Source organism: Pyrgilauda ruficollis, unplaced genomic scaffold (assembly GCF_017590135.1).
Source record: "Pyrgilauda ruficollis isolate IOZ18807 unplaced genomic scaffold, ASM1759013v1 scaffold23, whole genome shotgun sequence".
In the NCBI taxonomy this organism is placed as follows: Eukaryota; Metazoa; Chordata; class Aves; order Passeriformes; family Passeridae; genus Pyrgilauda; species Pyrgilauda ruficollis.
Window position 1 is genome coordinate 5,224,288 of NW_024522539.1, and position 21,828 is coordinate 5,246,115.

The window sequence follows — 21,828 nt, forward strand, 5'->3', positions numbered from 1 at the left end:
GCTGTAAAAGGGAAGGCTCTGTTGCACTCATGGTTCTTAATGCAGAAAAAGGATTTCCTTCGCATGTCCCCTGTTCATGCAGGCTGAGCAGCACCAGGCTTTAAGCCCAGACCCAGGGTGAGGCAGTGCTGGCCCAGTTGAAGGGATGAATCAATATGGGAGAGCAACACAAGCAGCTCAAGGCAAGGGCACCTTGTAGTTACTTCTGAAGGTCAGACCACATTGCTCATCAGACTCCTACAAAGGCAGCAGGCAAACATCTGCTTTTTGCTGCCTGAATCCTGTTAGGAGTGAGATCAGCAATGAACAGACTGTACCATCTTAGAACCCAAGATGCCTGAGCCCCCATAGGTGTCCCTCAGGACAGGGAAAAGGGCAGGTTCTACTGGCATTCTTGTTTCTTCCCCCCTCACACTTCCTTTCATTAATTTTCCTACAACCATGATCTCTCACAATCCCTGTGTGAGCCAAGAATCCTGCTCCAGCCCAGGCTCCTGGAGTGAGGAAAGGTATTTCTCACAGCTGGGCTGACTGACACAAAAACAAGTGTCTTGCACCAGTCACTGTGAGTCAGCAAGCCCAGATGAGAGGTTTCAGATGCCCTCTCCTATTACACTGGAGACTTTCACCTCCAGCACCAGACTCCACTGCCTGCCAACACTTAAAATCCTTCTTTTGCCTCTGTCATTTCATATTCAAAACCAGCTTCAGACTGGAATCACTCAGCAACCATCTCATTCTCCAGACCAAAAAGGAGAGAACTGCTAAAATTTGGCTCTTCCCAGCCTCTTCAGAACTTTCTGGAATTGTGACTTGCCGCCCCGTTCCTTGGATGTGAGAGATTCCAAATAAGCAATATGGCTGGCTGCAAAGCATGCCATATCCATGTCTTTAAAAGTACCTGGGGTCTTGTGAGAAGAACTGACCTAACTAACCCCCTGGTGTCAGTCACAACCTGTGGCTCAGCCACAAACCCTCTGCCCAGGACTGCGGTACCTCGGAGCCGTCGGCGTTGAAGTGATCCAGCGCCTGCTTTCGGATCTCCCCCTTGATCGAGCCGTCCAAGCGCTGCAAAAACCAACCACAGTGATAAAAGAAAGAAGGTAAAGGAGCCCTGAGGCACTGCTGCACCCGAGTGCTGCCAGCCCTACAGCCCCCTGTGCTGCCTGCAGCGTTTAATTGTTAAAAATAGCCGCCAATTAAAAATAACCGCGCTGCCTCAGCTGTGTCACAAGGGCTGGGGGATGCTCAGGAGCAGGCACACAGCGGGTGACACCGCAGCTCCCGTTACAGGCTCTCTGTGCTCGCTGTCCTCGGGTGACACAGCCCAAACCAGGGGCCTGCCACAGGAGTTTTGCAGAGATTCGGCCACACTGCAATGAAGGGACATCCCAGTTCCTTCCAGTAAGTGCCGCCTGCAATCCCAGCCACCAGCCTCTGGGGAACTCAGTGACTCCCACTGCTCGAGCTCCCTCCATTTTTTTCCCACACCTTCAAGGGGATCCCACTGTTTTCCATGCTGATGTTTCTCACCTGAAAAGGGTAGTGTTTGATAGTCAGGTACTCTGCCAAGATGTCCAGCATCCTCACCATCTGGGAGAAGATCAGCACTCTGTTGCCTCTCTCCCGCAGCCTGGTCAGCAGCTTGTCCAAGAGAATCAGCTTTCCACTGCTCCTGATCAAAGACTGAAGAAATAACCATCATTTCCAATCTTACCCTTATGTGCATCACACAGAGCCCTGCACAGACCTGCTCTTTTCAGGGTCATTCATCTGTTGTACATCTCTAATCTAATCATCTGGATTTACACAGCAGAGCCCACACACACAATGAATCACACAAGACAGATCCTACACTGCCCACAACTCCTGCTCTAGAAGGCCATAAAATGTTGCCTACAGTAGAAGTGGAGGGCTGGGGGTTCAAATGGCTTAGCTGTGAGAACTATTTTTGAGGAAGAAGCTACAGATTATAAAGCTTCACCAGATATTATTTTGTTGGGAGGACAAAAGAATGAAATTTAAGGAAAAAAGGTGGTGACCAAGGACACCACTCACCTGCAGGGTCTCAAGGCCATTCTCTCTCTCATTTTCCTCGGGAGGTTTGATAAGGTAGCAATGGTTGCAGCACTTTTTCAATTCCATCACAATATTCAGGAAACCAGATGTGCTTCCCCTTGTTCCCTTTGAAAGAGCTTTGTAGTTTCTTGTCAAAATCCACCTGAAGGCAGGAAAATTAAAGTTCAGATCATTACTCAGTGCAGAGCAGAGCCTTGGAGGAACAAAACCTTCAGGAACACCTCATTCAGGCATCAGTCTACTTCCCTGCCTCCATCTCTCCTCACTTCTCTTACAGGATGCTTTTTCCTTTCCAAAAACCCTGATCTGACTTTCCTATTGATATTATCACTGTTTAATATTGAACAGCATCCCAACTTTGTGCATATTGTCACTCCCCCAGGGAAGACATAACCTCTGTCTTGCAAAACTGGCCAGCTGAACTGCACCACTCTACAGAAACATCTTCCAGAAGGAAAGAAATCAACTCCCCTATCCCCATATTCCTGCTGGGAAGCTCCCAGTACTACAGGTGATGGTGTCTCATTGCACACTGAAGGCCACAGTATGCACAGAGCACTGGAACACATTGCCAAGGCCCACAGAAAGATGTGCCCATTTCCACTGGCACTCCCAGTAACTCCTTCAGTGACTCACTTGTAGTACTGCTTCTGCAGAGCAGACATTTCCACCCGGAGGATCTGCTCCACTTTGGCTGGCAAAGATTTCTCCACATCCTTCTTCACTCTGCGCAGCAGAAACGGCTCCAGGACTTTGTGAAGGCTCTGGTAGCCGTTCTCTCTACCTTTCCCATGATCCTCCTCAAAATCCTCCCAGAACTCAAACCTGGCAACAGAAAGGAGGAGAAGGGAGGTGTCAGAATACCTCTTGTCTTATGGCACCAAACAGCATCTGTTGGATACACTCCTGCTGCACCACAAGAGAGGAGAACAGCAGTTTAATGGAAACAGTGCAAGATGACAGATTCACTCTGCTCTGGTTAATTGAACAGATTGGTGGCAAAGCTAGAAGATCTCTGGGCTTAGATACCTTCCTCACATCTTATATTTGAGCTCCACACTGACTCCCAGGACCCAAAATCCCAAGTTTCCCACTATTTCACTCTGTTGGCATTTACCTGGCAGCAGTTTCTGAACTTTCCACGGTGCCTCCCCCAGGCACGGCTTTGACAACTGGACTGTTTTACCCTGCTCTGAAGGCTCTTTTGGGATTGTTGCTTCCTCTGACAGCTCCTTTGAAATGTGGAGATCTGCTCTCCTCCACTTGGGAAACTTCAAGCCTCTCCTTCACTGTTTATGTGATCCAACAAAAAGAATTTGGGGGACAGCTCTTCTTGCAGTCAAACACAATTTCAGTGAGCTTTTGGGGCATGCCTGCCTTAGCTTTAGAGATGCCCATAGCTCATTTTATTTTAAAGGAAACAAAACATTTGTTACACTGTGGACACACAATCAGCCAGACAGCACCCCCAGAGCTGCCACGAAATGGCTGGCAGAGGTGCCTGAACCACAGTGTACTGGAAACCTCAGAAATGGCAGAAATGATTGCTTAAAACAAATTTATCTTTTTAGAGATGTCTGGAAGACAGCAGACAGATTTGAAAGGCATGTATCAGGTTTCCCCATTCAGTTTGCTGCCAGAAATACTCCTTGTGTTAGTTATTTAACCTTTGATTCTCCCCAGTAATGTCTGTTCTCCTATCATTGCTGTCACACCACTGAGTTTATTTCAGGGATTTCTGCCATTCTGCACTCCCTTGAGCCTGTTTAACAGACAAGAATGGAACAGAGACATTTCTTGGAAGGCCTGAAAGAAGACTCACTTCTCTGGCATGATGAAGTGCAGCAGGGACCAGAGCTCCTTGAGTGAGTTTTGAAGTGGGGTGCCAGTGATCAGCAGCCTGTGGTTGGACTTGAAATCAATCAAGGTTTTGTACAGCAAGGAGTCGTCGTTTTTCAACCGATGGGCTTCGTCCACGCCCAGAAAGGCCCAGTTAATGCTTCCCAAAACAGTCTGGAGGCAGAGAAGGAAAAAACACAGGCACCAAGGAGATGCTGGTCAGACAGGCCCCAGCACCTTGCACATGTGTGTCCCCCCAAGGCAGGAAGCCCTGCAGTGTGCGCTGCCCAGGGTGTCCTGACCCAGCCCTGTGGCTGCATCCTCACAGGATTTCCTTGCTAACAAAATTTGGGGACCAGGGTGCCTTCCCAGAAAGGAAAAGGTGAAAGTCAGCCATGCTGAACAACACTCCTGCTGTATCTCAATAGCCCTGCAGCAAGTACACCTACCCTAGTCCTCCTTTGCTTTACCCAGAAAGCAGAGTCCTTCCCCAGCTCTTTATTCCCCCCTTTCTCCATGCCCTTGGGGCCCTGGGTAGCACTAGTCCCACTGGAGCAAGAACAGGAGAGCAGATGAACAAAGCTAAAAATTTCAGGTAATCCAAGAGTTTTGATTTAAATTATTTTTTCTTTTTTTTTTTTTTAAGCTGTTAGTTTTCTGCTAGGACTCAGTGATACACTGACAGGGCTGATGAATATTTCCTAAGGAGACTTGTAAGATTTTTTGTAGATGTAAACATGTAAATACTGTTAACACTGTGGTTCAGTCTAATGTTTTGTCCTCTTAACACTGTGGTTCAGTCTAATGTTTTGTCCTCTTAACAAACCTAAAGGTAAAAATCCAGGTACTGCTGGATCCTGCCAGATGTCTTACATGTAAAAAACATAACACAACTGTGCAGTACAAGAGTGATTTTTTCAAAATGTGTCCCACATTCCCACATTCCCTTGCATTACTGGGAAGGAAAAGCAAATAGTGGCTGTAGTTTTCCATCACCACAGAGGGAAGAGGTGAAACCCACTAGCTGAGAACTGGCTTTCTCCTTTGAAAATGACAGAAAGTCTAAATAAAAACATTCTTGGAGTAATGACTCACCTTATCCTTCAGGAGGATCTCATATGTTGTGATAAGTGCATTGAATTTCAATCTTTTAGACTGAGAATGGATCCACTCATATTCACGAATCTATGAGGGGAGACAAAAGTTAACTTGAACATTTGTTATCAAAAGGAAAGAGTTAACAATTGTTATTTTAGTGTAGCTGTAAGCCAGAGATTCCAACCAAGACCAAACCCCTTCTAAGATGCTGTTTGATGAGCTCAAGGTGCCCAAGGAACAATTAGTTTTAGTGCACACATGGTTCAACTGCCCTTGCACAGGTAACAAAATAAGGTTAACCTGCAGTTGTGGCATTAATGAACACAGCACCTCACTGCAGACACCACTGGAGTCCCAACACTTGTGTGCTCCATTGTCTGACCAGCCCCAAACACTGAAGACAAGCATTTTGCACTGCTGGACTTCTCACTGCATGTTTCACTCCAGATCAGTACAAGCTCTGAGAGAAGTCAGTGCTCCTGCACTCTCTGAGAGAAGTAATTTTGCCCCTTGCACTAACTCCAAGGGGCAAAATAAAGCAGAAAATTCCCTGTAGCAGGGAGTTACACCCACAGACTCAGCTACACCAGCTCCAGCTGCCTGCAGTGCTGCCAGCACTATCCACCAGCCTCTCCAGCTGACTGTGTGTCACACACATCACACACCAGCTGCTGCTTTGCACCCAGTGCTTCTCCCTGAGCCCTCACCCTTTGCTCTCTGATTACACACCATGTTCCTGCTCATGAGGTCTCCAATGTAAACCACCACGTTTATCTCAGGTGCCCACACTTCAAACTCCCTCTGCCAGGAGGTGAGGGTGGACAGGGGCACCACCACCAGGAAAGGGCCATACAGCTGGTGCTGATGGAACAGGTAAGACAGGAATGATATTGTCTGAATGGTCTTGCCCAGTCCCATTTCATCAGCCAGGATCACGCTGTTGTTCCTGAGAAAGAGGAGAACAAACAAAAATGCTGTCTGAGTGCACGTTTCTGCCACATGAACAGCAATCCACAACAAGGACAGAGAGGGGCAGTGCAAAAACAGTTATTTGAACACTTCCAAGTGGATCCCAGGGGCAGCCAGAATGAACATGGCACAATAATGTGCAAAAATTAACTATGATGACTCCAAACTGGAGGAAAACAGGCAAAGGCAGAGGGGAATCAGTGGCCTAATTTTAGGAGGACATCTCTCAAAGACTTCAATAAGTATATAAGCACACTGAGCCAGAAACCATTTTTTCCCATTAAGTCAATGGAAATCTAGGGCTTATATGTACCAGGCTCAGCCAAATCCATCATGTGAACAGGCCCAGACAGGGAAAATGCTTTTTGTTTTCACACAAGGTTTCTTAAGTTCATGCTTTAGGTAGTTCCTGCTTGCACTGTCTGTGATGCAGCTGGGCACGGTAACATTTGAAACCCTCCAAGCTGCAGAAGGAGGGTGGGTAAAGACCTCACTTGAAAAGGAGGTGTGCCAAATCCTTGAGGGACAGAAGAGCTGCAGAATGAACATCCCAGGCTCTGTACATACTTGCACCAGGAGTGAGCGAGCCAGTTGAGGCCCTCCAGCTGGTAATCGCGCAGCTCCAGGTTCTCCCCGCCGATGTACGAGGGCTGCTTCTTCAAGGCAACAAACCTCGGCCTCTGCTTCAACACCTGAAAGAGATGCTGCCCTAAGTCCACTGAGGAGAAAGACAGAACTCTCAGTGGCTGAAAGGCTGAAAATTCAGCAATGAAATTGATGAATTCAGCAAAGAGTGAGTATCTGTTCACTGGCTCAAGTGAAGAGGACTTCACCTCCATCCACATTTTCCTAGCCAGTGCTTGTGTCTGCACTTCTTGTGATTTGCCTGCTGCTCTCTGGTTTATGATCAGGGCTCTGAGTCCCCCAGGAGTGTAGTAAGCTGCACAAAATACACAGGACTCAGAACAAGCTCCACTTCCTTCTTTGTCCTCTTTTGGTTTTTCTCCCATTATTTCTGTCCCTCTCCTTCACTGTATCAGCATCTTGCAGGCTTCCTCTTTTCCCAGGTGTGCTGTTTTTTCATCCAACTGACATTAAAACTGCTGCAGCTCCTTCTGAGGAGGAAGCACTTTGCAAGGATTAATTAAGCCTCCCACTCCCCAGGGGGACATAACGTTCTCACTGTGCACAGAGTAAATGAAACTCAAAGGGCTTCACATCTCTGCTTGAAGTGCAATACAAGAACAGCAAACAACCCTTCAAATGCAGGTGGGAGGATGGGAAAGTGTTCTGACATTTATCCTGACAAAACTTCATGTTCCCAATGCTTGCACCTTCCCCCAGCCTGGAGGAAGCCAGCAAAGAAGAGAAGCCAGCAAACCTTGCAGTCACGGGTGGGAATCGTCTTGGAGTTGTTCCTGCTGTTGAAGCTGTCAATGCAGTGCTGGAATTTCTTGCTGATCAGAGCCTCATCTTCCCAGCTGCACTCAGCATAGGGCAGCCCCATCCACTTGCACAGGTATTCGGGGTCATTCGAGGATGTTTTGCGACTGTTTGCTGTAAAATATGCAAAAAAAGCCCAAACCTCAGCACCTGCAGCTGAGCAGCTGAACCACAAGCATGGTTCACAGGCTGAACTGCCCAGACAGCCACAAAACAGGTCTTGGCTCATAGCAAAAGTGCAGAGAGACCAAAAAAATGTGCCTTTACCTGGGAAATCTGAATGTCCTGTGGCAGACTTACTGGTCTTCACAGCTGTGTTTGGAGAGAGAAGGGAAGGGAGGGTTGGAATGCTGGCAGCCAGCAGAGGGAGCAGGGCAGGCCATCACTGCCTCACACCCACGTTTTCACAGGAATTGTATTGAAAATGGGTTACACAGCTCTCAAAGCCAACTCCCAAAGCAACTGGGTGCTGGCATCTCTGACTGACATGACTGTGATATTACCGAAGTGCTCAGTAAGTGCTGGCTTTATTTTTATTAATTAACCATGAAAATCTCCCCTCTTGAGCTGCCCTGCAGCCTAACCACACCCTTAACCACACCATGGGAAGTGGACCTCTCAAAAGCCAGGCCCATGCTGCTGCTTTGGAAACAAACATCTTGCATCCAAAGGGTTGAAGACTAAGAAATTCAGCAGCAACAATTTCAGCAACCTGTTGGAAACTAGTGTGTCATCCCTTACTCCAGGCAAGGAGAGTCACTGATTTGTATTGCTCATAAATACAAATCTGTAAGCCTGGATTTCTACTGTCCAAATTCCAAATTCCACAATGAAATACAGTAAACATCATGGGGGTTTCTTCAGGGGTACTGGAGAGCAGGGAAGAAGAGAGAGCTGCACACTCATTCTGCTGTCACGTGGAATAAAGTTCCCATTCCTACTTCACCCCTTCACCAAAGTCTTGGCTCCACTTACCTATTACCCTCTCCACTATTTGATACTGTTTGTTTAGCTCTGAAGCCAGCTCTTGTTGGCAGTTGAAATATTCTACATCTTCAGGTGATACCTTGCCCAGCCTAGATGCAAAATAATTCAAAACAAAACAAAACAAACGATTATAATGATTCTGTCATAGTGCCCACAAATTTGCACATAGAAAATGTACTTTCCTATATGGTTTTGTCATTCAGACAAGTCACAGGGGCAAATTATTGTTATATGATATGTTTCTTAAATTTTCTAAAATTGTAAATTATTGCCGAGAAGCAAATGTCACAGATGATCATTGTCTTCCTGTTAAATGCTGCCTTATTCTGATGCAAGAATCAGTCTCAAAACAGGAACCAAACTGAGATGGAAGCTGCTACTCCAGCTTTAGCACTTTGGAAAGACACTGTAGCTCCCCTTATAGTTCCTGGGGAAGCTGGACATAAAGTGATGCAAAAACTTGCACACAGAGAAGCCCATAATTAACAAGGGGTTAATAAGGCTGCAAGCCCTCCTGGGCCAGGTGAGTCTGTGCACCATTTATTGGTCATCAGCCTTCCCAATTCTTAAGCCTAGGAAGTGGCAGTAGTGTGGATTTCAGGCCTTGTCCTCTCCATTTTCCAGCCATCCACACCACAGATATAATTTCTGTGTGGGGGATGCTCCTCAGCAGGCCAGAGTGCACATGAAACACACTTCGTACGAAGAAATCAAACATTTTCAGTCACGACTCCTCAAACCTCTGGCTAAAAACAAACTGCCCAAGGCCAAATCACTGCTTGAAGTGAAGCCTACCATTGCTTGATCTCCTCCTCTTTCTTCTTGAAGTTTTCTAGCTTTTTCAGGCCCTTCACTTTCTGCTGCTGCAAGGACTCCTCGCTCTCCCACGTGCTGTGGATGTATGACCAGCCCTTCCATTTGATCAGGTACTGGACCTCGCCCTCGTCCTTCTCGGGGTCGAAGTCGGCGCTGGGGTTGCCGTTGGCCTCGGTCACGTACACTGTGGTGGAGGCTCCAATGGCTGCAAGAGAAGCCAGCCTGCATTTGGTACCCTCCTAACCCACCCTGGGCATCAGCTGCATCACACCCTTCTAATACATCTTTTGTGGGAGCACAAAGAACATCCAAAAGATTCTGCAAACCTATAAGGCAGGCACACAAAAGTTCTCCATGCAACAGAATCTTTTTAAATCTGTCGTGAGTAGCTTTTCTTTAGGTATAATTCAAAGGCCACTTGAAAGTGTTCACAACCATTCAGTTTTACAAAAAAACACTTTTGTAAGGCTTTGAGAAGAAAACATTGGCTTTATTTTCATTATGGCTTTGTCAATGGGGCGGTGAAAACTGACTCTCCTAGATCTGTTTCATATTTCAAAGCAGAGAAAAGCAGGAATTGCAGAACAATGGATGCATCTTTAAAATGTGTGCAGGCTAAATGAAAGCTGCCGAGCACATAAACTATAGAGATTTTAGGATTTTAAATATTATGTGTTACACAAGCTATTACACATTACAAGGTGTAGCTAAGAGGCATAGAGGAAAAGATGAAAAGCACTGAAACAACCCTTGAGCCCCCTTTAAAGCTGCAGAAGTGTTGCACCAGTTCAAGAGAAATAAAGGCTTCTTCCAGAGCCACGCACCTCCCTTTTTTCCAAGCCTGATGTCCAAGACTTTCTCAATAGTTTCGCTGTTGTCTTGTTGTTCATCAGCTCCTTCCCCAGTCATCTCTATCAGGTCATCAGAATCCGTCTCAAAATCATCATCTTCTTTGTAGCTGAGTAAGATCAAAACCAAATGGATATAAAATCTTTGACTCTTCCCAGCCCACCAACACAGAGAATGGCTCAGAGTGGAGCAGCTTCTCCAGAATTTATGCTGTGGTTCAGTGCACGTTCAGCACACGCATGTCTTAAGTCATCCATTCAGTATTTTTCCCCAAGACACTCAGCTACACTTTATCACACTAATCCTCTATCTTGCCCATACAGTTTTTCTGAACATGGCCAACATCAGGTGATTCATAAGGTGGAACAATCCCTGCAGCAGAATCAAAGCCATAACAGAGAAAGTCTCCACTACGTTTTTCTGAACATGGCCAACATCAGGTGATTCATAAGGTGGAACAATCCCATAACAGAGAAAGTCTCCACTATGGAGGGAAAGATTATTCTATGGAGGTTGCAGAGCACTGAAAAGCTGCATGGGTGCCTACACTGCCCTAGGAACTGCACTTCTCATCTTTGGTGCACGTTTAACCACCACAAAATATCATTTGGATGGCTCTTTGCAAGTCCCTTATTGGGACTGCCTGAAAGGTGAGGAAGTACACTGTGGAATGGATAAAGCTTTACTCCACGCTGGCTCAACACACCGTGCCAAGGCACTACCTATCAGCCACCCTCAGACAATTGGTCCAGTCCAGCACAGCTGCTCCCTTTTGCTCATTTTCATCTATTTGCAATTATTCATTTCATCTGAGAGTGCTTTAGAAATATTATGCAACCATCCTCAAGTTTCTCTTAGGAGGGACTGGTAAACATTCCCTCCTTCACAGAGGGCAAAATGAGATAAACCCCAGATGTGCCCTAGCAGGAACCTGTCAGAAGAGCCAAGAAGAGCCACAGGTCTCTGCAGGACCACAGAGGAGTCAGGGCCCCCAGTGCCCCCCTTCCCCAGCCAGCTCTCACCCCCAAGCAACCCCACACTTCTTCACACCTGACATTTTTGGCTGCTCTTCGCCGAGTTTGTCTCTTGGGGGTCTCATCGTCTTCATCATCATCGTCATCTTCAGATGAGTCTGGTTTCTTCCTCTTCCCACGCTGGATTTTGTGGGGCTTTTTAACACCAGTTTTGGCCACTGTTCTAAAATAAGAGTTAATAAAGCCATAATACAGCATGGTTTATGTAAATATCCACTTTAATAAGTCTTTAAGGAAGCACGAATCTCAAATATTAGACTCCTAAGGGATTTAATCTGCTCTAACTATCATGAAAACCACTCTAGTGCTCACTGGAGCATGAGATGGAGAGATGAGGGAATAACTAGGCCCTAGCTTTACTAGGTCACAAACAAAGGTAATATTGCACAAAAAATTCATTAGTGACAAACAGGGATTTCCTCTCCACACAGCAGAGGCAGAAAAAGAGACTGAACCAACCATTCCTTACCTCCTCTGGACAGGTCTTCTTGCTTTAATTTTCTTCGGTTCAGGCTCGCTCTCTCCACTGGTGCCTTGCTCCCCTCCATCTTCATCCTCTTCTCCAGCAGAGACCTCCCTTTTCCACTTAATTCTGTGGTCAGAAATGTAGGTCATGAAGGGCAACAATATTTCTACACAAATACTTGGCTGAACAAACCATCAGGTCCATAATTACAGGAAAAAGGTTCAAAATTCTATCCTTGGCTGTACATTGCAATGCAGGGGGGGTGTTGTGTTGTGATCCTCTGCTTTTAGGAGGGGGGTCTCAGTCACCTGGGGCTTTGTTCACACAGTGGCAGGGCTGCCTTGAGTGAGAGCAGCTCTTAGCACATGTGCTGGTGGCAGAGCTGTACTGCTCAAACCTGGGTGGGTAAGGGCTTTGATTGATGAATTTTTCTTTTCTCTACTTCTGCATTTTTGAGATGGGCTGCAAGGATCTGGAGAGAAGTGCTCACTGTCACAGAGCATGAGCCACAGTGTGCAGTTACATGAGCTCCTTGGAGCCCAGAAAATGGAACAAGTCTCCTGCCATGGAAATTCTCCTGCCAATTCAAGTTTCCAAGTGTGATGCCAAGTCACATTGTACATTAGTGGAAGGAAGCCTGTTCTCTGGGGACAACTAGGAACAAAGCTGCAGCTCCAAAATGCCTTTTGGAGGAGCCCCTCCTCTCTCAAGAGGACATGGAGTGTCCACAAGGATCACTGCCCTTGCCCAAGAGAGGTCCATACTACCACAGTCCTCCCTGTGCTGTATCACCTTCCCTCCTGCACTGATGGGTACAACTAAATGAAGAGTTAAAAGACAAGATGCAGGAGAAAGCAAGCAGGATGATGTGCCTCTGTTTAGATTTTCTCCATCAGGCAGCTCATAGTTCCCTACTCCACTTTAGTGTATGGAAAAACTAGAAGGTACTTACTAGATGGGAAAAGGCAATAAAATATGACTGTAAGTGAACTCAAGTTATGGCGCTTAGACATCCAAAACATTCTTTATGGAAGTTTTGTTTTAACAGGGGGTTATAAAAGATAAAAGAATATAATCATTTGGTATCTTATTCTCAGCTAATCAAAAAGGTCGGAGAAGAAGGGATTAAACTGTTTTAAGTACCTCTGAAGGAGAATCAGTAATTTGCTAGAAAAGTGAAAGGCTGACAACAGAAAGTGAACCTGACTCATTTAGATTCCATCACAGGCACAGCAGGAACATACAAACAAAGGTTGGAAAACTGCATCCATCTATAGATTCATAGTCATACTTCAATTTTAGTAATCTGAAGTATTACTAAAATATTTATTTTACAAGCTCACCATGCTGACAACTCCCATCAAACAATCCAATGCACTACTGTTCTGAGAAATCAACCAAAGCATCACCACTCAAAACGCTTTCCTTAGAAACTTACTTTCTTTTCAACTGCTTCTGGCGTCTTCTTTTTGGGCTCTCATTTTCAGATTCGCTACTTGCCTTTAATTGAAAAGAAAGAAAATCAAGTTGTAGGCTTCACTGTGGACTGGCTCCTCGAGGATGCAAGTGACACACGTGCTTGTGGGCTGAGCCAGGGTCCTTTCCCTGCAGCCTGAAGGACACTGGTGCAGAGCAGCCTCCTCCCAGCACAGCCACCTCAGCTGCTCAGTCCCGCTGCTCTGCTCTCAGTGTGAAGAAGAAAACACTGCAGGAAGCCTGGAGAGCTCTACAGCATCACCTATCTTGAAGTCCCTGAGGCTCAGGACCCATCCACCCCCTGCCAGCACCAACCCCCAGTGCCCAACAGGCACCATGGCAGCAGTGGCCAGGCAGACCTGCAGTGTGTGCAACACCCCAGGGATTGCAAACCCACGGGTGAATTTATCCCAACCATTGCATTATGATCTCTGCCTTCATTGCTCAAACTTCCTACAAGGAATGAAAAAAAAAATACTGTCACAGAAAGGCAATATTCTTATCAAAAGTATCCTTGTCTTGCTATTGGGTTTTTTCTCCCACAGCAAGTCATCAAGGACCTTACTGGGTCAGAGCTGTGTCCTGCTGCTTTCCTTCCTCCTAGTTCTCCAGTCTCCACCAGCGAAGTCTCTTTGGCTAAATATATCTAGAGCTATTCTAACTACTTGCTGCACTATTTTAAAAGTGGGCGTCACAAATTCCCACAGAGCAAGATAGCTAAAATAATCTCTTTATGCTGGTTGTACACAGCCCCATTTTCATAAAAACTAGTCAACCATGAAAACAGATCACCACACAGATAACATGACTTCTCCTTAGCCTCCCCCAGAAAATGCAAATAGGCAGGGACAAAATTGAAGAAACCCATGTGAGATTTCTAAGGAAGTATTAAAATGACAGAAGTAGCCTCCAAAATTGCTTGCTCCACACACTTCTGTGGAAGTGGAAATCTTCCACTTCTAGCTGCTTTTTGACACAGTGTTCAGCTTTGGCTCTGTCTGTCTGTCCACCACTGTCTATCCATCACTATGGGTAGCAGAGTTTGCATTCCCACTGCCCTCCTGGACAGATCTCACACAGCTGTGTGCACAAGGAGTTTGTGGAATGGTGAGAGCTGTAACACACATCCTTCATTCCCATTTTCCAGTTTTCCTTCCACCCACAGAAACTTCTGTCTCACTTGCATCAGTGTATCCACTAAAACACTGGATGCCATGTCTGACCATGAGCTTTCCTGGATTTGGTGTTAGATTTGCATGTGGCACAATAACAGCTTTTGCACCATATCTTACTACAAACACGTGTTCATCCACCTGTTTCACGGCCCTGCATGAAATCCCTGTCTCATTTACCAGCCATGGAGCAAGTGCCTGGCAAACACCATGGAGAGCCCTACCTACCCTTGCAACACAAGCCAACCATTCCACAGGTTTCAGTTTTGACACACAAAATTTAAAAGTCCTCAGTTTTCCTTGTCTCTTTTAATCTCTTATCCACTTTCTGAAACTTTTCTATTCTGATTTGGCATGACTTTAACAGGTGCCCCTCAATGCACGTTTACTTTTGTTGTATTTCGGCAAGCCACAGGTAAAGAGAGGTGGATTTCTCTTCTGTTCTGCGTCAGAGATCACATTGGGAGAAAACCAAACACAACCTTTAGCTCTTTGAAATTAACTCCATTTCTGTGCCAAAATCCCATTTTCCAAGTTTCTAGTGTCCATTTTCCCAATGCCTATACACTCCCCCTGCTCTGCCACTTGTCTCTACAAAGCTGATGGTTATCTCTAAATGACTGGACTTTTCCTCCCCTCTTCCACCTTGAAAAACTAACTTGTGACTGCAGCTCAGCCACCTTCTCTTGCATATTTCAAAGACAGCATTGTCTGTTTTGGATGCGTGTCAAGCCCAGCCCTATCTCCTCTGACACAGCCAGTCCCCAGCTTGAGTCACCTGCCTGCCCTGTGCTCCCACATCCTCCCCATCCCAGAATGGAGTGCTGGGATGTGCCGTGCTGCAGCTCCTCAGCCTCTCCTCCCCGCTCCCTCATGTCTCCTGGTGGTAAATTCCTTGTTTAAGGAAGCACAGAGGACAGCCAGAGAGCCAGGGAATGCCAGGTGCAGAGTGTGCACCTGGGGCCCTGTCTGCCCACCACCACCACCAGAACACACTGGTTGGGAAATCACATGCAACTTGAATTTTTGTAACATCACCTCCCCGAATGACACAAGCTAGACTGGCAAAGTCCATCCCCAGTCCCAGTGGGATTTTTGTCAGCCCAGCACGAGATGCTGGGGTCACACTGCTCGCTCCAGAGCCCAAGTGCCAGTGCTGCCCTGCTGGGGTGCTGCTGCTGTGGCCAAGGGGAAAGACAGGCCTGGCTCCCCCTTATCAAAATGTGCCAAATTCACTCCTGCACCACTGCTTCGAGCTGGACTAGGATCTGGCCTCTTAAAATTTCCTCATCTCCAGCTGAAAGGATCAGCCTTCCCTCTCCATGCCTCACTGACTCCTTCCATCAATTCTTTCCCTCTCCCAGCACATAAAGTGCACACACTTTTGCCAGATTAATTGCACTGTATTTTGCATGGAGCAACCACTGAACAAACATAATGATGCTGCATGTGTAGCACCAATGTAGAGCAATTCAAAGTTCTGCTCCTATAGATTATCCATGAGTGTCCTTGCCACTAGCCCAGCCTGGGAGAAATTGAGATTCCAGGCCATTGGAGAGGAGGTCCAGGTGAGCCTCTGGAGCTCTCACTAGGAAAGATAATGACTTGCTCAAACAGAGACAAAAGCATTTCAGACTAAAGTCAAAGTGAGGATTTGCTCATTTCAGGCTCAACAGAGGCCAAACTCTAGTGCTCCAGAAAGGCTGGAGAATCTCAGCTAACCAGGTTAGTTTTATGTCTCTGAACTTCTCTTTTCCAGTGAGACCAGTAGTGTTTGAATTTTCAGCAAATACATGAGGCAAAGCATTGACCAAAATGCAAATGAGCAGATTTTTTTTTCCAATAAGAAAACCAGCTGTATTTTTAGAACACACTGGTGGCGTGACTTGTGGCCTCTCTCTGACAGAAAAAAAATACACTGACATTTGCCACCAATTTCAATCTGAAACTATTCTTTTTATAGTAAAAAGACTGTGTCTGGTTGGGGCACATTTATTTCTCAACTGCCCCAGAATCACAGAATGATAAAATGGTTTGGGTTGGAAGGGACCTTGAAGATCATTCAGTTCCAACAGCCAGCCATGAGCAGGGGACACTTTCCACTAGATCAGGTTGCTTAGTGCCCCATCCAATCCTGGGGATGGGGCAGCCACAGCTTCTCTGGGCACCCTGTGCCAGTGTCTCATCAGCCCCACAGGGAAGAATTTCCCTTATATAGCTAACCTAATCTCCCCCATTTCAATTTAAATACTCTGAAAAGCACCTGGTTCTGCACGTCTCACATCCCCTGGCTGAAACCTGAAGCTGATTTATTAACTGCAAAGAAAATGCCTGGGGAAGTAGTGTTTTTACTAAAAAACTCACACATTCTCTTGTTCCTGGAGACAGCTCTGGGCCTCTGAGCAGATCTGTTCTCCTATGCAAAGCTGCACTTTCGCTTCCCCAGTGGCTCAGCTCATGCCTGGATATTGATCACGAGTTATCACCCTCCCTGATTGCCCCTCAGACACCTACACAACGAGCCCAGAAATCCTCGGAAGATAACCACGTCTAACACACAAATAACCCTACCCAGAGTGCTGCTCTCAGAGGACACAGTGATTGAGCAGAGCCCCAAAACCTGAATCACCTTCACCTCTGAGCCTTCTCCCCCGCTCAGGTGAGTCACGGGGCAGCGCAGGGAGCTGGGATGGCTCATCCATCCTTGCTCTGGTCTCTGAGCCTGCCACACTGCCTGCACGATGCTCTTTGCTAATCTGCAGAGAAGCATTAGGCAATTACAAGCCCCAAGACACTGTGCTGGAAGTCCCAAGCAGCAAGTGAGAGGTGCAGGTCACTGGAGACAAGATTAACCCTGTGAAGGCAAAAAGCATCTTCAGATGTGCCTTGGGTTTCTGCCCCCTCCAGCAGCAGCAAGGAGTGCTCAGCACCACACAGGCTTGAGCTATGCTATCTCCTCTTTCTTGGTGTCTTCCTCCCGCTCTCTGCGAGGCCCCAGCACTGTGCTCCCGACAGGTCACACCATCCAACACTCTGCTGCAGATGGGAGCTTCCCTGTGGGGACCAGTCAGTGTTGCTTTGGGGAGAGAGGGGAGAAGGCATGCTCCAATTTTTTTTATTTCAGCTGTTTCACAGAAGTTGCAGTGAGGGTCATTTGGAGGACCTTTGGGGTGGTTTTGGGTTTTTTTTTGTTTTTTACAATATTTTGTGGTATAGCACTTTTTTTGCATCTCAGATTTTTTTTTTTTTTAATTTTACCTTAAGTAGTAGGAAATAAAGATATTGAAAAAGAAAACAACATTTGCAAAACCACGTAATATTGTAAAACAAAAAAAGAAGGGACTTACCTGGGCCCCTAAGAGGGCAGGGGGGTGTGCAGCGGAGCTCTGGGGTGGGTGTGAGGTCGCCGGCACAGTGCATGCCAGGGCATCGCACAGAGGGGCGGCCGGCCAGCCCAGCCTCTGCCAACTTGAAAAGGAAAACAAAAGCTGTGTCAATGGTGCACCCCGAGCCCCTTCCTGACCTCTGCTCTGCGGGACAGCCAGCACAGGAGTCTGGGGGCAGCTGGTGGCACTGGGGTGCCACCAAGGCTCAGCAATAACGCACCAGAGCGAGGAGCTGGAGACCTGCGTGCCACCCCGTGAGCATCTGAACACACATCTCGGTGGCGAAGCACAAACAGCCTGAGTCAGAGAGCACCACTGGGCTCCAAAGTCTGCTGCTTATCTTCAGGTTCCCAGCCCCAAGCCCCAAGCTCTCCACAGATGCCTGTCTCAGGTCCTCTTTCCCCTCTGCTATAGCTACTCGACCTTCCTGGAGACCTGCAGATTAATTGCTCCATGCAGAAAACCTCTCGATGCAAATGAAGGCGGAACCTGATTTCTACATCTTCAGAAAAAAAACCCAAGAGTGTTCTGAAGCAGGAACAATTAGAAGGTTTGGCTGCCAGGCTCTGACCACTGTCACCTTCAACTGAAGCATAAAAGACTCCCCAATGTTCAACCAAAGAAAAGTGATGCGTCATAAAGCTGCACACACACAAATGCATTTATTAGTGGGATCCATTTCAAGATGGGCAATAATGACTGTTCTGTTGCTATGAGGTGTTTCTGGGAACTTTCCTTTATTCCTGGTTGGATTTGTGTTGCATTTTGGTCTCGTTCTGTTTTTTATTTACACAGACTCCTCTCCAGGATGTTCCTACAGCAGAGCAGGACTTGCATTACGCCCCATTCCAGCAATCAGATCAGTGCATGCAGATCTCAGCCCAGGCAGTGTCCTGCTCACTCCAGAGGTCTCAGGCCAAGGATCCAGCTGCAGGACTGGGACCTCAACTGTGAGATCCAACATCCATGCACCAAACTGGGACTCAGTGCTTACAGGCAATGCAGCTGAGACCTCCCTTTCCTCTTTGGGTTTGGTTGGTTTTATATGTTCAGTAATCCCTCATCCTTTTTTTTTTCCTTACCTCATCTTTTATATTAAATCGTGACGGTTCTTGTCTGCTTCGGTTTGACCTCCTAACCCCATAAACATCAGGATATTCTTCCCACATCTGCAAAATAAACAGACCATCAGAAGGCCTGCTTCACCCCAATTATTTTTGACATTTTAGAGAAGTTTGATGGTGGCTTAAAAATATCATCCAAAATCCATTAGGGAATTAGCAACCAGTAGATGGACAGCTTAAAAAACTGGCTGGAAAGATTATTATTATTATTTTGAGATATATGACACCTTTCTAAAGCAGCATGTGTTTATCTCAGTGTTATCTTTACAGTGGTCCATCTTTCCACCGAGGCACAAATCACTCTCCAGTTCTCTCAGGCTGAAGGACAGAGTGTTGGGGTAACCAGCCCTCTGCAGCATTGGTGCCAAAGGAATGGAGGCAACACCTTGGACGTGGAATGAACAGACCTAACAACTCAACAGGGCAATTCTCTGTCACTAACAGCTTCCAGTACAATTCCTTTCCTGGTGGAAAGCCCCACTAGCTGCCTGGAGACATGGCCAGCTGCAGCTTCAAAGGTGAATTCTGTGGCCCAGTCTGGATGGCAAATGGAGCAAGATACCCTGTCATTTGGCAAGGCAAGGCAGTGGCTACTGGTTCCTCTCCTGAATGCACTGATGGGAATGTGGTTTGGCAGTGCAGGACACATGGATGTGCAGAGGTGACTGCTGGCAATGGTTGTGCTCTTTGCTGAAAAAGGAGGCCCTCACCAGTTGAATACTCTGTGCAAAAGAGCATGCAATTGTTCTTGTGGATGGGCAGGTGAAGGGGACACAAAAATGGATGTCCTGATGGGGATGAATGCAGAGCTGTGTTGGTGACATAGAACACAAGAGTTACAGGGCAGACACAAACCACCACCATGCCCCTCAAATTCCTACACCAGCAATTCCTCTCTCCCTCAGCAGTTCTCTACATCTATTCAATTCCTTCTGATTCTCTCTTCCTCCAATTCTCAAATATCTCTGCAAGCCACTGGCAGGAAAAGGAAATCAAACTATGCTGCCAGATGCAGCAGTGATGGGATTGAGAGCGTGATGGATACGAGGCTGCAGCCCAGCAATTCTTCTGCCTCTGTTAAAGGAGTAATGGCATAAGGGACAGACTGTGACATTGTGTATCTATTGGGCATGCAAGGACTGAGGTACATTCTCATGAAAGAATAAACCCTCAAACTTAATGCTCCCTCCCCAAACCATCCGAAGAACTTATCTTTTCATCTATTAAATGGCATGGGTTTTGAATGTGGGAGCCACTTCCATGACAAATCTTAATAGCACCTAACACAGATTAACCTCGCCTTCATGGGTGTATCTAGACAAACACCAAATAAACAGTAATAATTAATTGCATTGGTTATTCAAGGGGAAGATGTATCAACATGCCTAGGTTGGACCTAGCTAAGGAAGACACCCATTAACAGAGAAATTAAGGAAGGGAGAGGCTTTCTTATTAGAGGGTGTCCTGACCTTTTCATGTTTCACCCATGCTAATTATCACCCTGTGTATGGATGCACTTCCTTACAGGATAATGTTAACGTTTATTGTTAGGGACATGCTCTTAGAATTCTTCAGAGGGAGAGAAGACTTCCTTTGATGCCCATTTATCAACAATAAACCAGATTTTAATGTGGTGTTACCACAACTGCCTTACAAACTCATCCTCCCTTGCCAGTCCAAACACTGTAGGATTTAGCCAGCAGCCTGGAGCTTTGTGGGAGGGAGAAGGTGGTAAGAAAATCCTTTACTTGTTCCTGGCAGGTCCGTGGGGAGCACAGGCTGGAAGCACTCTCCTTCCTCCTTATCCTTTACACACATAGCACTTTTCTCCATAAAATTCACTCTCAGGAGAAGCTGTGCCCAGTGCAACCCACGCCTAAGAACAACAGGACGGTTACACACCACAAACAAACAAGCTAGCCTAACCACAATTTTCTCCTTCCAAGCGAACTCAGTTCACTGAGCTCCTGTCTCCAAATGGTATTTGGGCTCCTCTTTCTCACCTCACACTGCCCTGTGTTAGTCAGGTACCTCCATCCCTCAGGTAAAGCAGGTACCTGATGCGCAGCTTCTGCCCTGGGGTGTGCAGAGCGATACCATGAGCAGTAACACCCACAATCCCCTTTCCTGCTGGACAGCAAGTGAAGAGAAAACCTGACTAGGGAGGAGCTGGGAAGGTGCAGGGGGAAAAAAAAAAAACAGAACAAAGAAGCACTGTCCTGTTCTGGACTTAATAAATAATGAAAGTTCTTATTTTTTTGTTTTGGTTTGGTTTTTGGGGATTTTTTTTGTTTTTGGATTTTTTTTTGTTTTTTTTTTTTTTTTTTTTTTTTGTTTTGTTTTGGGTTTTTTTTGTTTTTCCTATGCTTTTTTTGAGAGGAATAGTGACGTAAAATAACCAAAAGTGGTTCCAACTTCAAACCCTAGACAAACTTCAAACCTTCTTTCTGAGTATTTATCACATGGGGAGGCTTTACCGCTTCTGAGGAGAGACAGGATAGAGGAGTGGAAAGACAGAGAGAGAGGATGAAATGACAGGATCATGTACTGATGACAGGCACCTGCCCCTCATTCGCACCAGTCAGCCCTGTCACCATTTACTTGGTGCCCCAGAGGTTGCTCCACAAACACAGCAGCTCCTGCTCTCAAGGGTGACAGCAGCAGGGCTCCAGCACACAGACCAAACAGCCCCTGGGGACACTGGAGGTCAGAGGCTGTTTGGTCCATGTGCCAAGTGGCCAGGAAGTTGGGCACAGCTTCACTGAGGTCCTGCTGTCTGACCGTCCGTGGTGGGTACAGGAGTAACGTGTCCGTGCAGAGCAGCAGGGGTAATACCTTTTTAACATCTGCTATCCTTTCCTTCTTAGAGGCGGGTTTTTCTTTGGTTTCAGGAGGGGTCTGCTGGGATTTGGAACCCGTTGATTCACTTTCGGATTCAGACTGACTCTCAGAGGACTCGGAGCTGCTGTTTGACTCGCTGCCCTGCTCACTTTCAGACTGGCTTGCAGAGTCAGAGCCAGAGGCTTCTTCGGATGCCGAGTGACTAATGGTAGAGAAAGAAGAGGTTACATTTTAACTGCACTGACAGCT

General features: G+C 46.6%; 1 protein-coding gene across 1 annotated transcript in view; it reads right to left on the reverse strand.

The window, feature by feature from the left end:
- The window catches only part of CHD2 (chromodomain helicase DNA binding protein 2), a 51,252-nt gene that overhangs the window by 14,730 nt on the left and 14,694 nt on the right, over positions 1-21,828 (reverse strand). Inside the window, exons 3-20 of the mRNA XM_041468910.1 lie at positions 21,574-21,781; positions 18,697-18,783; positions 13,019-13,080; positions 11,584-11,706; positions 11,131-11,277; positions 10,056-10,189; positions 9,211-9,436; positions 8,404-8,504; positions 7,696-7,740; positions 7,367-7,542; positions 6,553-6,677; positions 5,746-5,962; positions 5,014-5,103; positions 3,902-4,092; positions 2,716-2,904; positions 2,059-2,221; positions 1,534-1,686; positions 997-1,068 (exon numbers count right to left, since the gene is read on the reverse strand). Coding sequence (XP_041324844.1) covers positions 997-1,068; positions 1,534-1,686; positions 2,059-2,221; positions 2,716-2,904; positions 3,902-4,092; positions 5,014-5,103; positions 5,746-5,962; positions 6,553-6,677; positions 7,367-7,542; positions 7,696-7,740; positions 8,404-8,504; positions 9,211-9,436; positions 10,056-10,189; positions 11,131-11,277; positions 11,584-11,706; positions 13,019-13,080; positions 18,697-18,783; positions 21,574-21,781 — 2,509 coding nt within the window. The remainder of the gene's footprint in view (positions 1-996; positions 1,069-1,533; positions 1,687-2,058; positions 2,222-2,715; positions 2,905-3,901; positions 4,093-5,013; positions 5,104-5,745; positions 5,963-6,552; positions 6,678-7,366; positions 7,543-7,695; positions 7,741-8,403; positions 8,505-9,210; positions 9,437-10,055; positions 10,190-11,130; positions 11,278-11,583; positions 11,707-13,018; positions 13,081-18,696; positions 18,784-21,573; positions 21,782-21,828) is intronic.